The sequence below is a fragment of the Molossus molossus genome, unplaced genomic scaffold (genome assembly GCF_014108415.1).
Source record: "Molossus molossus isolate mMolMol1 unplaced genomic scaffold, mMolMol1.p scaffold_m16_p_12, whole genome shotgun sequence".
NCBI lineage: Eukaryota > Metazoa > Chordata > Mammalia > Chiroptera > Molossidae > Molossus > Molossus molossus.
Genome location: NW_023425347.1, coordinates 63,637,706 through 63,654,450, shown reverse-complemented (window position 1 = coordinate 63,654,450; position 16,745 = coordinate 63,637,706). Strand labels below are relative to the sequence as shown.

Below are 16,745 nucleotides of genomic sequence, written 5' to 3'. Positions count from 1 at the left end.
GTGGCCTTAGCTGGGGAGGTCTGACATTTGGTCAGAGGCCTGCACACATGGGAGGCGGCTAACACATGGCTTTCTTCTCCTGATGCCAGCGGAGAGGCACGCTGGCTGTCCCTGCGTCACGGCCTCCATGGATGATATCTATTTTGAGCACACCATTAGGTAAGTGACCCCTCCTGCCTCTAGGTCCTTCTGGGCTTCCCACCATGAGCCTAGAGACCCCTCCTCTGTCCCTCCTGACTGGAACCTGGCGGCCTTTGCAGATGGAGTGGGGGGAGCCCCTGGGAAGCAATGACCGTCTGCGGGTCTCTGGGACAGCTGTGGGCTGGGAGCTGGCTTGCACTAGCTGCTGTGGTGGAGGGGGGAGGTTCCCTCAACCAGTGTGGAGCCAAGGAAGTTGCTTCAAATTTGGAGTTGCATGCTTCCCAGGCAGCATCATGGGGTGCTGTGTGACTTTGGTGAAGTCAGATTTCTTCTCTGCTCCTCAGTTTTTCTTATCTGCAAAATGGAAGGAATTAAACTTAATTGGTGAATGCTTTTTTGTTGTTGTTGTTAATCCTTAACGGAGGATATTTTTTCTATTGGTTCTTAGAGAGAGTGGAGGAAAGGAGGGAGAGAAAGACAGAAAGAGAGCAAGAAAGAGAGAGAGAGAGGGAGAGAAACATCAATGCGAGAGAGACACATCTATCGGTTGCCTCCTGCACAACCCTAACCGGGGCCAGGAGTTGAACCCTCAACCGAAGAACATGCCCTTGACTGGGAATTGAACCCATGACTCTTTGGTCCATGGGCTGATGCTCTAACTGCTGAACCAAACCAGCCAGGGCTGCAATGCCTTTTTTTTTTTTTTTTTATCCTCACCCGAGGACATTTTTCCATTTTTTGTTCAGATAGAGTGGGAGGGAGAGAGGAAGAGAGAGAGAGAGGGAGAGAGAAACATTGATGTGAAAGGGACACATCGAGTGGCTGCCACCCACACGACCAACCAGGGCTGGGGACAAACTGCAACCGAGCTATGCGCCCTTAGTGGGAACCGAACCTGGGTCTCTCTGGACCGCAGGCCGACGCTCTAACAGCTGAGCCAAACTGGCCAGGGCTGCAATACCTTTTTTAATACATTAACTTATTTAACCTTCAGATCAATACTATGAGGTTCTGGTTATTAGTATCTTCGTGTTACAGAATAAGAAACTGAGGCACAGAAGCAGAGAAGTAAAATAACTTGCTTTAGGTCATACAGCTAGTAGAAGACCCAGGATATACCAGCAGGCAGGCAGTCTGTCTCAGAGCGCTTGCTCTTAAGCAATGGACCATATTTCTTATATGTCTCAGGGTGTGTGTAGTGACATAGAGGCTAATCAAGGGGGGCTTCCTGGAGGAAGTGTTTGAGCTGGCTCTAGTACTATCAGTACTGTAAGTAGTGACACTGAAGAATAGCAGAGTTGGGGCAACCCACCTGGGTCCCCTCCCCACTGTGGGGAATCTATTTTTCAAATAAACTTTTCTTTCGCTTAAAAAAAAAAAAAGAATAGCAGAGTTGTTCTGGGCCACGTCTGGGTCTCTGCTGGCAACACATATTCTGGCAGTCGGAGGAGCTAGGGGTAGAGAGGACGGGTGGGGGGTGCGTGCATGACGCGTGGACCTGCTGCAAGACCAGCAGAGTGAAGGTAAGTCTGGCACAGGTTTGGTGGAAGGGAAAGCTGGAGAGGATCTTGGGAAGGAGGGCAAGCTGGGGAAGGGCCTGGAGCATAGGTGGTGGCCAGGAAAGGCTTGGCTGTACCTGAAAAGCCGGGGAAGTTATTTTTGTTTTGTTTTGCTTTTGCTATTTAAAAATATTTCAAAAATGTATCTCTAAGGGGTAAGAACTCTTTTTAAACTTAATCTCAAGGCCAAAACACCTAAACACAAGTAACAATAATTTCTCATGTACTTTGAATATCCAGTCCCCATTCAATTGCCCACACTGTCTCATGAGTTTGTTTCCATTTTGTTTTGCTTCAAAGTTATTTATTTTTTTCCTTTCTTTATTGACCTTAGAGAGATGAAGGGAGAGGGAGAGACAGAAACATTGATGGGAGAGAACATCGATTGGCCGCCTCCTGCATTCCCTCCCCCCGGGGACCAGGCCCACAACCTGGGCATGCGCCCTGACCAGGAATCGAATCGGCGACCTCCTAGTGCATGGGTTGATGCTCAGCCACTGAGCCACACTGACCAGGCCACAGTTATTTTTGTTGTTCAAATCAGGATGCAAATAAGGTTGCAGTTGGTTGATATGTTTCAAGTCTTTTTTTAAAATCTACAGATGTTATATCTTCCTTCAACACTTTGCTGAGGAAACCTTGCCATTTGCCTTCTGTCATTCTCTGTCATCCGGGTTTTACTGTTAGCATCACTGGGGTGTCATTTAACACGTTCCTCTGTCCCCTGAGAGTAAATTGGTCCTGGGGAAGGGCTTGAACAGGGGTCAGATGTGTCTATGGCAGCTGCCTCTCTGCCATGTGAACACCTGGAGGGGTGCTGGGGAGCTAGAGGCTTGAGGGGACCCCCAAGGAGGCTGGGCGGTGACCCTGGGACAGAAGCCAGTTTTGGCCTGAGCTGTGCGATGGAGGACAGTTAGGAAGGTAGAGGAGCTGGGGGTCCAGACGGGCGTCTGCTTGGCGTTGGGGCAGCCGGACAGGACGATGAGGAGGGGAGGGGAGAGCCACACATTTCTTTTGAGCACCACAGAAAATAAACTTTTATTTTTGTTTTGAGGCTAGTGGAAGGCTTTTTTCTATCATGAAAACTTTCAAAATTCTAGAAAAGTTGAATAATATAATGATCACCATCACTGAGATTCAATAATTAACATTTTGCTAAATTAGCTTTGTCTACATATGGATAAATAAATACATATTCTCTCTCTCGCTGCTGAACTATTTGAAAGTACATTGTAGACATCATGATACTCATCCCTCCACGTGTCAGCATGCATCTCCTAAAAATGATAGTCCCCTACATGACTGTTAGAACTGAGCAAGCAAGCAAGGCAGGCTGGGTGGCTCCCCAGGGATTCTGGCTGTTCATCTGGACGTGGGACTCATTCCAGAGGGCAGGCTGCAGCTAGAAGGAGTGGGGCCAGAGCAGGAACAGCATCAGTCTAGACTCCTGGCTTTGTTACTTTTTAGCTGGGTGACCTTGGGCAAATGGCTTACCCTCTCTGATGTTCAATCTGCCCCTAAACTTTCCTGCCACACTTGTTTTGAGGCTCAAATGAGGTAGAACACAGTAGGCATTCTTTAAATGTTTTTATTTCCCTTCCCACCCTGTTTATAGCCCCTTGCACTTAGTAGGTATGCAATAAATGTGGAATGTATTCATGTAGAAGGCCCCTATTTGCGGAGGAACTGCCCTGTGCCCTGGGTCCTGTGCCCTGGGCCCTGTGCTAGGCCTTGCCCCAGTGGAGCTTAAGGACTGTGGGGGAGACAGAGGTCGATCTGCAGGAAGGAGTATTAGGAAGGTGAACCTCACAAAGCAGGGCAGGGAGGGCTTCCCTGAGGAGGGGACAGGTAAGCAGAGAGCAAAAGAAGCTCGCGCATTCATTGGACAGGGGGTGGGGGGAGGGGGCAGATAAATGAACCCACTCTACTTCTCTCAGCCAGCTGCTCCTCCTGTAAAAGGAATGCTAACGCTCTCTTGCTGGCTGGCTTTGGGGACTCGGGTGACATCCATATGTGAATATGTTCTGTAAACTGACATTCTCCTGCCAATTCCCCCCAGCAGAGGCCCCACAAGTATCTGGGGCCCGTTCCCTCCCTCTGCCCCCTCTGGAAGGCTCACCTCCTGCTTTTCTCTCCCAGAGTTGGACAGGTGGTGAATATCAAGGCCAAGGTGAACCGGGCCTTCAACACCAGCATGGAGGTGTGTGGGGCAGGCACGGCCTGGGGACGCGTGGGTGCTGGGTGGTTTTCTACCTCCTCTCTGTTCTCAGCCCCTCGCGCAGGCTTACTCGCTCAGCGCCCTGGCTGAGGCGGCAGAGTTCCGAACCAGCTGGTGGGGCTGGGTGGATCCTAAGGATCTTCCTGTCCAACACCCCATAACGCGGGAGGAAAAGCCGAGGCCCAGGGAGAGGAAGGGATTTGCCCTAGGCCACCAAGCCACATAGATCCCAATGTGGGACTTAACTTCTAGCCTCCTGGGTCTTCACACCTACACTCGACCCTGTCTTCAGCAGCCAGGCCCTGTGGAAATGCGAGGAAGAGACGTGCTGGCCCTGGGGCACGGGCTGAGCGGTCGAGCACTGGCCTTCAGTCCTTTAGCTGACCTCCCACAGACTCTGTCTCCCCATCTGTCAAGTGGGAGCATGGTTTCTCTGCCTCAGGGTAGTTGAGGGACTCTTGGGGGATGCACAGCGCTCTGTGAACTCTGGGGGAGGGACTGTATTTGCCACCCATGGACGTCAGATGGAGGTAACTTCACCAGCAGGGCCAGTGGTTACTTAGGGACCACTGAGGCTGAGGTAGCAAGTCCTATCTGTGCCTCTGTGCACCCCATAAATTCCCAGGTACCCCCAGACACCTCCACATATCTATCCTTTCAATTTAGCCAACACTTTACTTACCTTAAGCCCTTTCATAGACACAGTCTTATGTTAATCCTCTCAATAGCCCTGCGAGGGTGGATATGGTCATCCCCACTTTACAGATGAGGAAACTAAGGCCCAGAGAAAGGACGTGACTTGTCCAGAGTTTCCCAGGGAGCCAGGGACAGAATCAGAACCTACCCCCCAGGTCTCTAGCCTCCTAGACTTGGTGGGTGATACAGAAATAGCAGAGGCCGGGCCTGGGTGGGGCTTCCTGTCTCACCGGGCTATGGGCCTCGGGTCTGTGAGCTCTGTCTGTTTCTTCCCTCCTCACTCCTCCACCGACTCTGCCTCTCCAGGTGGGCATCCAGGTGACCTCCGAGGACCTGTGCTCTGAGAAGCAGTGGAGCGTGTGCAAGGCCCTGGCCACCTTTGTGGCCCACCGTGAGCTCTCCAAGGTAGGTGGCTACACCTGGCTGCTCAGTGCTCCTGGCCCCCTGGCTGCCAGGCGTGGGGGGCTGGACCAGGGCAGTGAGGCCGGGGTTTGGCAGAGGGGTGGAGGTGGGGGTGTGGCAGGGAATCCACAGCCCCTAGCGGAAGGCCCATCCCCCACTCCACCCAGCCCCAGGCACCCTACTGCTCTCCCTTTCCCCGCCTCCCCCTGTGCATCTCACACGAGACTTCTTCAGGTCTCACCATTCTCTTCCATGCGCTGCAGTGACCCCTACCCCCATCTAGTGTGCCTTCGCCCCAGAAGGGACCCTGGGTCATTTGGAGGATGAGTATGATGTATCTGAACATGGAGACAGGAAAATGTGGACAAAGAGGGGGCAAAGACTTGTAGCTCTCCAGCAGCCCCAGGCGTGAGATGGTGGTTAGGGGACAGGCCCTGCTGCTGTTTCAGGGAAGCTGTTCCAAGCATCCCCCATCCCGCCCCTGCCCACAGGTGAAGCTGAAGCAGATCACGCCACTGACAGAGGAGGAGAAGACGGAGCACAGCGTGGCAGCCGAGCGCCGGCGCATGCGGCTGGTCTATGCGGACACCATCAAGGACCTCCTGGCCAACTGCGCCAACTGCGTTCAGTATGGTGAGTGGCTGTGGGGGCAGCTGCTGTCCCCACTCTGCCCTGGGCCCCATGGGCAGAGGGAGGAAAGGCGTTCCCTTGGATGTCTACCTGCTGGTGGCCTCAAGGTCTCCTTCAGGAAAGAGGGAGCGCCTCTTGCCCAGCTCCCAGCAGCCATGAGGAAAACGCTTTGTTATCCACAAAATGCAGTTGGGTCGCTAGGATTTAAGGTATTTGGGAAGGTAGTGTTGAGCTTGACCTTGAAGACTCTAGAATTTTTAAAAAGCCTATAGGGCCCGGCTGGCGTGGCTCAGTGGTTGAGGGTTGACCCATGCACCAAGAGGTCGCCAGTCTGATTCCTGGTCAGGGCACATGCCCAGGTTGTGGGCCTGATCCCCAGTGGGGGGCAGCCAGTCGATGTTCTCTCTCATTGATGTGTGTCTCTCTCTTCCTCTCCCTTCCTCTCTCTCTTTAATATCAATAAAGAAAAAATAAAAATAAAAGCATATATGTAGGTAGGTAGATAGATAGATAAATAGATATAGATATAAGTATAGGTGTAGGCATGGAGATAGAACTATCTATCTCTATGGACTGTGGACTGGTAGGGTTTTGACAGGTGGAGAGATAAGAAAGGTATTCCTGACAGAGGACATAGGCTGGGCAAAGGGTCAGAGAAGTAACCTTGGATTTGCTCACTGATATCCGGAACATTAGGAACTTCAAGGAGGCACTTTTAGGACAAGTCATAGTGGTTCAGCTGCCCAGCGTGGGGAGGGGTGCAGGTGGGACTAGCCATTTACTCTGGGCCTTGGGGCTGGGGCTGGGCAGGTCCAGCTCTCCCTGGAGCCGTCCACCCCACTTCTGCCCTCCTAAATCCCTCCTTCCTGACAGCCCTTCTGCCCATGGGTCAGTCCAAATGCCTGAGCCTGGCATCCAGGCCCTTGGCTGACCGCTCGGCCTCCTCTGGTGCTGTCCCTTACGTGCCCTCTGCTCCAGCCAAGCCAAGGCCTGGTTGCTCCCCGTGACTCTGACTGTCCTGCCATCCTGCCTTCAGACCTTGGCTCAGGCCCATGACTTCCCCTGTCCCCTTCCTGTGGCATCTCTGAGCAGCCTGCAAGCCAGGCCAAATGTTGCCTATTTGATGGGCCCTGCCTGACCAGGTGTTTGTCCCTGGGAGATGGCACTTCCTTGAGTTGGGTGGGGCATGTCAGCATCTGATTCGCTGACCTGTCTGGTCTCTCCTACTGAGGATATCCTAATGCCATTGCCCCCGAGGGACAGGGCATGTCAGGGCAGGGGAGGGAAGAGCTACCTTCTGAGTTTGGTGCCAGGCACCCGAGAACGGAGATCGCATTTCATCTTCACAGTCCTATCAGGTCGAGTGTGACGCCTGCTCTTTCCAGATGAGGAAATTGAGGTTCAGAGAGGGTATTTGACCGGCCCAAGTTCATACAGCCTGTGTGGGGTGGAGCTGAGGTGCGGGTCCAGGTGTGTGTTGTCTCAAAGCTGGTGCCCTGCCCCTGCTCTGCACCGGCCTCATCTCGCACCCGTTTCTCCCGTTCCGCACGTAGGTGCAGCACACGGTGCTGAGTAAATGAGAGAATGTGGGTGGGGTGGAGTGGTGGTGGGATCCTGGGCTGCCCTGGGGAGGGTCTGCTCTGGAGAAGCTTCTGACACCCCCCTGCCCTGCCTTGGTCAGATCTGGAGACCAGAGACTGCAACCACGTGGTACCGGCCGAGAGGACCCGCGTGGAGAGCGTGGAGCTGGTCCTGCCTCCCCATGCCAATCACCAGGGCAATACGTTCGGGGGCCAGATCATGGCCTGGATGGAGAATGTGGCCACTATTGCAGCCAGGTGAGAGGAGAGTACACTGCTTCTGCCCCGCTTCCTTTCTCTCCTTCCCTGAGCCAGCTCCCGCCAGGACAGAATGCTTGGTGTGGGCATTCGAGGCTCAGGAGCTTCCAGACAGCAGTGGTGTTCTGGGAGCTGGCCATGCCTGCTTTGACTTAGAAAGCCCTGCATGGGCCCTGGCCAGTTTGGCTCAGCGGTTGGAGCATCGACCTGCGGACCAGAGAGTCCCGGGTTCAGTTCCCGCTAGGGGCACATACCAAAAAACAAAACAAAAACCAATAACTTGTTTAGCCCTGGCCGGTTTGGCTCAGCGGTTAGAGCGTCGGCCTGTGGTCCAGAGAGACCCGGGTTCGGTTCCCGCTAAGGGCATGTACCTCGGTTGCAGTTTGTCCCTGGTTGGGTTGTGTGGGTGGCAACCACTTGATGTGTCCCTTTCACTTCAATGTTTCTCTCTCTCTCTCTCTCCCCCTTCCACTCTATCTGAACCAAAAATGGAAAAATGTCCTCGAGTGAGGATTAAGTAAATAAATAAATAAATATAAATGGAAAAAATATCTTTGGGTGAGGATTAAAAAAAAAAAATCATTAGGGGCCATCTTAGAAGCTGGCTACCATATCAATCCTAGATGAGCCATGCCAACTGGCATATTCCAAACCCTCAGTGATTAGCTCAAAAGTAGATACATGATCCACAATTACCCAATGATAGCTAATTCCAGGGTCTTTATTGGAGTCAAAGCGAAAGAAAAAAATAAAAAATAAAAAATAAATACAAGCCCTGCATGGGCAGCTCTCTGTGGAGCATGCCCGTGCCTTGCCCTGGTCCGGTCTCCTGCCATGCCACCCCTTTTTCCCTTGTCTGCTAAAATCCTGCCCACCTCTTCCATGAAGTCTCTCTGACTAGTCCCTTCTCTCCAGAGGTGAAACTAATTCCTTTATTCTTCTATAACTTCTGCACCTGTCTTGGGCTCATTCTACCCTAGATATTGGGGCATGTTTATAGTTAAGATAACTGACATTCATTAACTGACACTCTTACCCTTTTTGATTTTGTACTTGCTGTTCCTTCTGCCAGGAATGCTCTTCCTAACCCACACCCTCCTTTGGAAAATCCTTCCTCACCCCTTCAGAGCCTTGCTCCCGTGGCCTCTCCTCCGTGTTTAATGGGTGGGACACAATGCACAAGCAGTGCCCTTTTGGGCCATGCAAACTATGAGTGCAGTAAGATCTCAGGAAAATCAGAGTCTGGGTAGTCAGGGAAGGCTTCCTGGAGGAACACTTCAGCTGGGCCTTGAATGATAAACAGCTTTGGGTAAAGTGAGACATCCAGGTAGCAGGGACAGCAGGAGCTAACGTGGAAAAGTTGGCATGAAAATGGAGTAGGGATTACCCGAAGCCCTTCCTTAGGTTTTCTTCTGTCACCTCAAACTCTGGCCCTCCAATCGTGCACATGGACCTCAATACTCTAAGCTTTGAAATGGGACTCGCTTCTGTTCCTCTGGGCAGAAATGTCCCTGGTGGGAGTGGCTGGGCCTGAAGGGGGCGCATGTGGTTTGGCTGGGTCTGGGCATGGGGGTAGGAGTAGAGGCTGGCTCGAGCCAGTGGCTGAAGCACCACGGGCGTTTCTTCTGTCCCCAACCCCTGGCCTCCTCCAGCCGGCTGTGTCGTGCCCACCCTACGCTGAAAGCCATTGAGATGTTTCACTTCCGGGGACCATCCCAGGTTGGGGACCGCCTGGTGCTCAAGGCCATTGTGAACAACGCCTTCAAGCATAGGTGAGGCTGGGATGGGCAGGACCAGGGTCCCTAGGGGCTGAGGGCTCTTCCTGACCCAAGAAAGGTCCCTACTGCCCTGGCCGGTTTGGTTCAGAGGTAGAGTGTCGCCCTGCAGATCAGTGAGTCATGGGTTTGATTCCGGTCAAGGGCACATACCTCGGTTGAGGCTCGTCCCCAGCCCTGGTCAGGCTGTGCGAGAGGCAGCCAGTCAATGTGGCCCTCTCACTTCGATGTTTCTCTGTCTCCCTTTCTCTCCCTCTCTCCCTCCCACTCTATCTGAAGAAAAATGGAAAAATGTCCTTGGATGAGGATTAAAAAAGAAAAAAAGAAAAGACCCAACTGCAAACCTGCAGGAACCCTTTGCCCTGCAGACCGGTCTAAACCCTGCCCTGCTGCTGGGTCTGTTCACCTTCACCAAGGTTCAGCTCATGTGCCCTCCTCTGGGCTCCCCCACCCTGTGTGTCTCCCTGTTTCACGCCTCCGGGCCTGCCACACCGTGGGTCACAGGCTGCTCTTGCCAGTATTCTGTTGTCATCAAACCTTTTCCCACCCTTTGCCTAAAACAAAACTTAGTCCCCAGAGCCCTACCTTTGAAATGAATCCTGACACCTGCTCCCATAAGAGCTTACTTTAAATATCTTTTTTGGTGATTTCAAAGATCATAGTGTAGTTGATAGAAGTAAAGGCCCTGGAGCCAGGCAGCCCGGGTTCAAGCTCGGCTCCCCTCTTAGGAGCTCTGTAAATGCTGATGAAAGGGAACAGTTTGGGTTTCCTGCCGGTGGGGCTCCGACCCAGGAGGAACTGCAGGGGTGCGTGGTGTTGGGAGGGGGCATGGGCCCGGGAAGGTGTGTCCAGCATGCGAGCAGCCCTCTCCCCCTCAGCATGGAGGTGGGCGTGTGCGTGGAGGCCTACCGCCAGGAGGCCGAGACCCATCGGCGACACATCAACAGCGCCTTCATGACCTTCATGGTCCTGGATGCAGAGGACCAGCCGCAGATGCTGCCCTGGATTCGGCCCCAGCCTGGGGTGAGTGGGTAGAGCACCCTGTCCTTCCACCAGCTCCCTCCCTCTCTGCCCAGGGTGGGGGTGCCTACCAGCCCCTGATAGGCCCGAGGAGCAGCTAGCTGTGCCTCTGCTGGGGCACAGCTGGTGCTGAGCGCACTGGTGTGGCCCCTGGAAATGCCCCTTGTGCCAGGCGGGAACCTCGTTCTGCCTGAAAGCATGCAGACCATGCATGTGGGCCTGGCTCCCAGTGGGCAGTAACAGAGTTGGAAGTGCACTGGCTTTGGGGTCAGATGTGGGTGGGAACCACCTCTGCTACGTCCTGTGGGAGCCTTCTGTGAGCTCGGCCCCCACCTGTACAGCGGGTGTTCCTGCAGTCCAGGTCTCACAGGCTGTGGGGCCTGTGGCACATTGGCCCTGTGCCTGGGGTAGGCCTGCAGACGTGCAGGAAGTGGTGACTGTTATGATGATGGTGCCAGGAGAGCAAGGAGCAGGGATGAGAGTCAGGGCCTAGGTCAGAGGCTGTTCCTTAAAGCAATGCCCCCTCGTGCCTCCACTGGGCCAGACCTGCCTTGCTTCTGGAGGGCCAGGGAGTGGCCTTGGAGAGGCCCTGCCTTCCTTGCGAGACTGAGTACGGGTGTGAAATTCCCCACTCCATAGCTGGTGTTGGGCCGTGAAGAGAGGGTGGTGCGTGGAGGGATGGGGAGCCGAGCAGGTGGGCAGCACAGTGTACAGGCCCCGAGATGCCTTTCCAGCCGTCGCCATTTAATGCTCGCAAGTGGGGACACATTAGATGTAGTAGGTAAGAGGCAGGCTCTGAGTCAGGCCATCTGTGTTCTGTCCCTGGTTCTACTCCTTACCCCTGTGACCTTGGGCAAGCCACTTAACCTTTCTGTGCCTCAGTTTCCTCCTCTGTAAAATGGGATCATATGCGTCCCGATCTCTGAGGGTTGCTTAAATGAAATTCGCATGGAAAGCACTTTAGATGGACGCCTGGTACAGAGCAAGTGCTCAGTAAACCTGGGTTCTTAGTGCCACTGCGAGTGCCCTCAGGGGTCCCTTTCCACCGAGGAGGAAACTGAAGTTCAGTGAGGGCAGGTGGTGTTCCTGGAGTCACTCAGAGCGTCTGAGGGGAAGCTGGGGCTGGAGCTCAGTGACCTGGCATTTTCCGGTCCAGGTTGCTTTGACTACGGCTGCCCCAGTGAGGCCTGAATACCTCAGGGCCGCAGGGTCTTCTTGGCCCTTGTGTGTGTGGGGGATCAGAAAGTAACAGGGGTGGGGAGCAAGCTGGTCATCCCACTGGTGCCATAGTCTGTCCCTCTTCTTTCCCAGGACGGCGAGCGGCGGTACCGAGAGGCCAGCGCCAGGAGGAAGATCCGCCTGGACAGGCAAGTTGGGGCTGGTGGTGGGAGGGGACACCGGGCCCAGGGCTGTCCACCCGCTTTCCCGACCTCAGGGACTTCGATGCTGCCCCTGTGCTGGGCACTGGCTGGGCCCTTTCCATCCAGGTAGCCTCATTCCACAGTGGTCTGACTGGCCCATGGTACAGGTGAGGACACCAAGAACAGAGGGATCGTGGCCAGGGGCACACACGCATGATTGGGAGTGAGAATCTGAACCTGGCCGGGTCTGGCCACTTTTTAAATTTAATTTTATTTTTTTATCCTCACCCGAGGACATTTTTCCATTTTTTGTTCAGATAGAGCGGGAGGGAGAGAGAGGAAGAAAGAGAGAGAGAAACATCGACATGAAAGGGACACATCGAGTGGCTGCCATCCACACAACCAACCAGGGCCGGGGACAAACCGCAACCGAGGTATGTGCCCTTAGCGAGAACTGAACCCGGGTCTCTCTGGACCACAGGCCGACGCTCTAACCACTGAGCCAAACCGGCCAGGGCGAGTCTGGCCACTTTTAAATCTCCTGTTCCTCCCATTGACTCCGGCCTATCTGGCAGATGAAGAAAGAAAGGCCCTGAGAGGGGATGTGATGGCCAAGATGAAAACCCAGGTCTGAGCAACGCTGCTAAGAGAGCACTTTGCAAATGTAAAAGAGCTGTAAACACCCCAGAGGCCACCGCCATTGTTTGTTGTTAAGAAAAGTGTGTGTTTATGGAGCATTTACATGCTGAGCACTGTTCTCATGATGATCCTGTGAGGCAGGTGTGACTCCAGATCCCGTTCACAGACGAGGACACTGAGGCATCAGGCACCGGCACCCTGCCCCTGGCCTGTCCTACGACTGAGTTGCTATGTTCTCGCTGCTGTGTTCTGTGTGCCCACCCAGTCTCCCTGGCCAGTGGGAGTCTCTCCCACCTGCTAGGCCGAGCTCAGGGCCTGGTGCAAAGTTGACATGCGGTGAAGTCTGTCCAAAGAGATGGGCTCCCAAGGGATCAAGGTTGTCATCTTTTCTCCCTCCCAGGAAGTACATTGTGTCCTGTAAGCAGACAGAGGTGCCTCTCTCTGTGCCCTGGGACCCTAGCAACCAGGTGAGGCCCTCAGCTCTGAGGGGAGAGTCCTCAGCCCCATGGGAGCCCCCAGCCCTTCCCTGTTGTCAGAGTGGGTTCGGAGGGAGGCCTGAAGGGGCCAGGATGCCTGTGCCTCAGGATTCATGTGGTTAGCAAAGGGCTTTCCTATGTCCCTGTTCGGCAGGAGAGAGCTGAGGCCCTGAGAGGAGGAGCAGCCTGTCCAGGGTCACTGGGCAAGGCAGGCTGGGCCTGGGCCTCCCTCCCCAAAGCCCAGCACCCACCCTACTTCATGGTGCAAGTTCCTCCCCCCCATCAGCATGGCCTTGGCACGGAGCCCCGTGGGCAGGGAGAGAAGGTGAGGCTTCTCTGTGTCCCGTCCAGGTGTACCTGAGCTACAACAATGTCTCCTCCCTGAAGATGCTTGTGGCCAAGGACAACTGGGTGCTGTCCTCGGAGAACAACCAGGTAGTTGACCCCACCCCCCACCATCTCTCCTCTGAGCAACCAGAGGTGGCTGACTGCAAGCAACAGAAAGTCTCTGAAGTCACTCATGTCAAAGGGGGTTTCTTAAAAGGACTGGGATAAGATCATGAAGCCAACCCAGTCATGGAAACATACCAGCCCTCACAGGGGCCGGAGCAGAAAACCCCAAATCCTTCTCCCCTGCCCGCCCACCTTCCTGCCCCCATCTCTTACCCCTGTTGCTCTTTGCCCAGCTGCTTCCTCCTCTCTGCTCCTGTGAGTCACAGGGGGAGGGGTGGGGCAGCGCCCGAGCATGGCCGAGGGAAGACAAGCTCTGCCTCTCCCACCTGTGCCCGGGGATGAGTCACTTTCCCACTGCGACCTTAGGGGTTGGATGGGCACCTGGCTCTGAGGATCCATTCCCTGTTGCCTCAGTCACCGCTTCTTGAGACACCTTTCTGTCCACTCGTGCCAAATTCTCTCAACAGCCACTTTGGTAGGGATGTGGCTGAGGCTCAGAGAGGTCGAGCTGCTTGTCTGCAGTCACACAGCAAGTCAGTGGCATTGCTGAGCTCCTAGCCCTGGCCCCAGCACCGCAGTCAGCCCACCCCGCAGCCAGCGACATCTGGGAGGGGATGCCTGAACGAGGCCGTCCTCTGTCCCACGCAGGTCAGCCTGTACATCCTGGAGGATGACAAGTACCTCTCCTTCCACATGGAGATGTCGGTGAGTGTGGACGCGGCCCACGCCTTCCTGCTGCTCTCAGACCTGCGTCGGAGGCCCGAGTGGGACAAGCATTACCGGTGAGGGCCGGGGCGCAGGTGGCAGGGTCCCTTCTCAGGCCTGATGGGGAGGGTGGCCCTCCAGTGTCCTGCTGAGCTAGTCCTCATTGTGCTCACCCGGCTGACATTACCGGGTGTGTGTGTGTGTGTGTGTGTGTGTGTGTGATGTGTTAGGTGGGACTCAGGGTCGGGATTATTTGGAGCCTTTAGAGAAGGAACTGAGCCTGGAACTGAAGTTGAAGGCCTGGTCCTGCTTCTGGTCCAACTAGCTGTGACCTTGGGCCAGTCACTTCCTTTCTGAGCCTTAGTTTTCCTCCTCTTAAAATGTGTACTTGGGAGGCAGGTCATGGATTTACACTCTGGGATGATCAGTGATTCTCAGTCTGTGTTATTTTATGTTCCCAAAAGTTTCAGATACTGCCTGGGTGGCAGCTGGAAGTCTAAAAAGGGTGGGGACCCCCTCCCCAGTTCAGGCCAACTCATAGTATGGCCAACTTACTAAATTGACCATGTTCTGCGTATGGATATGGACACAAACACGTTATTTTTAAAATGTAGTGAATGGCTAAACACAAAGGTTATTCCTGTGAATACATTTACTCCCCAAATTTACTGACTCTTCATATGACTATCTTTTTGCATTTAGTCAAGGAGATATGTTCTTGGGAAAATAGCCAGAATTTCAGTGTTTAATCTGGAATGTTAGGTTGAAAGTGGTATTTTGTCAAGTCCCTTTGAAATCATTTTGTTATGCCAACACCCTACTTTGGGGGGGCTCCTTTGATCATCTCTCCAGTGGCTTATAACGAGGAGCCTCCATTCCCAAGCCTCCACAAGGGGACCAGTGCTTTCAGAAACAGTGAGCAGGCCATTAGATTTCTGATAAATTGGCCTTCTCCCCCTACCTCCACGCCCTCCCCGAGCAGGCCCACTGGAGCTGTTCACACACGGGCTTTCTGCTTAAGATTTCTTTGCAAAATGGGTTGTGCTGCTTTGAAAAGCCCTGCTGTAGGTGACCCCAGGCCTGTGGGCAGTGCCACTCAAGAAGCCTGGAAGTGAGCTGGTGGCGGATGTCGGGGCAGCTGGCTGTGTGGTAGGGGGCCTTCTTGAAGGAGGCAGGCTGGTGTGGGCCTCGGAGGCCAGAGCAGATCGCGGTATTTGGTGGGATGTGAGGGAAGCAGCCTGAGGGGAGAGAGCCCCTAGCTGCTGCTTCTCCCCTTCCTACTCCTGAGGCTCTGAGGGTGGGCGCAAGAGCAGGGGAGAAGGGGCAGGCCTGGACATGGTCATATGCACCTCTGTGGATGTCCTCATGTGTATGTGTGCGTGTGTGTTGGTGTAAGCCTATGTGTGTGTTGGGCACATGGGTGCAGCGTGCTCAGGCCTGAGGGACATAGCACTGGCACCTGACAGCCTGGGACATCCCAGCTCTGCTTCCTGCTTGGCTCTGTGGCTGTGGGCAGGCTGTTTCCCTGAGACCCAGCCCCTCTATGAAATGGGGCCACTGAGACCACCCGCCACCCGGGCTGACGTGGGATTGCATGTGCCTGGCACTCAGGGAGTGCTCGGCAGATGTTCAGTACAACCAGCACATCATCACACCTGCACAGACGTGTCCAGACACACATGGGTGTGTGTGCGCTGTGGGTGTCTATCCATGCGTCTGAGCATGGCGGCATGCCCGTGGGCATGTGCTCATCCGTCCCCATGTCTGTGCCTATGTATTTGCTTGTGTGCGTGCGTGTGTGCATCTTGGCCGGGCCTTCCTACCCTCCTGTGTCCTTTTGAGTCATGTAGGGCTGAAGTGCCCCCCAAGTGCTGACTCAGTGACCTCCCCACAGGAGCGTGGAACTAGTGCAGCAGGTGGACGAGGACGATGCCATCTACCATGTCATCAGCCCGGCCTTTGGCAGTGACCCCAAGCCCCAGGACTTTGTGATCCTGGCCTCCCGGCGGAGGCCTTGTGACAACGGGTGGGTGCCTGCCTGCTGGGTTGAGGGTGGGTAGGGGTCATCTCCCTCCCCGGGGGGGACATCAGCCTAGCGTTGGCTCTCTTTCTACTGGCTGCGGGACGCCAGGTACCACCTCCTGCCATGGGTAAGATGGAGGACGTGCACACACCTCCCCTCTGGTTGCTCATACTGGAAAGCAGGTAGTCTCTGAACCTGAGGTGGCGAGGCCATTTCTCACAAGGGGCCTCCTTGGCCTCCATCCTGTGACAGCCCCGTGCTGGCTGGATGGTGGTGTCTGCCCCTGTGCCTCGGTGAGGATGTGGGCCAGGCAGCCTCACCCCTGCTAGATGGGCACAGGTGAAGCGTAAGAATCCCAGAGCCCACCACTCCTTCCTCAGCGGCTTTGCCAGGAAATCTGCAGCGAAGTCACGCTGGCTCCTGGCAGATGCAGTCCTGTTCGCACAGGAGCCTCCTTTCTCCAGCCTGGCCCGGCATGAACGTGGGGCCTTTAGGGTTCACGTGTCTTTAGACTCTGGTGTCAGTGCCAAGGCGAGCTCAAGCCTGGGTCAGTGCAGGGGTTGGGGGAGTGTTCCAGAGCCTGGGCTGAGCCGGACTAACGCTCATCTCCTCCTGTGCCCCTCCCCGCTCTTCCTTCCCTCCAGGGACCCCTATATCATTGCATATAGGTCAGTTACGCTGCCCACGCACTGTGAGATGCCAGAGTATAGGCGTGGGGAGACCCTCTGCGCAGGCTTCTGCTTCTGGCGTGAGGGGGACCAGATGACCAAGGTGAGGCCCAGCGCCCCCTTCCCTCTCCCCTGGTCCAC

General features: G+C 54.8%; 1 protein-coding gene across 1 annotated transcript in view; it reads left to right on the top strand.

Annotated features, from left to right (window-relative positions):
- The window catches only part of ACOT11 (acyl-CoA thioesterase 11), a 41,827-nt gene that overhangs the window by 24,086 nt on the left and 996 nt on the right, over positions 1-16,745 (top strand). Inside the window, exons 3-15 of the mRNA XM_036257197.1 lie at positions 90-159; positions 3,840-3,900; positions 4,921-5,019; positions 5,508-5,649; positions 7,328-7,484; positions 9,137-9,256; positions 10,138-10,282; positions 11,591-11,646; positions 12,680-12,746; positions 13,107-13,190; positions 13,857-13,990; positions 15,808-15,939; positions 16,581-16,707. Coding sequence (XP_036113090.1) covers positions 90-159; positions 3,840-3,900; positions 4,921-5,019; positions 5,508-5,649; positions 7,328-7,484; positions 9,137-9,256; positions 10,138-10,282; positions 11,591-11,646; positions 12,680-12,746; positions 13,107-13,190; positions 13,857-13,990; positions 15,808-15,939; positions 16,581-16,707 — 1,394 coding nt within the window. The remainder of the gene's footprint in view (positions 1-89; positions 160-3,839; positions 3,901-4,920; positions 5,020-5,507; positions 5,650-7,327; positions 7,485-9,136; positions 9,257-10,137; positions 10,283-11,590; positions 11,647-12,679; positions 12,747-13,106; positions 13,191-13,856; positions 13,991-15,807; positions 15,940-16,580; positions 16,708-16,745) is intronic.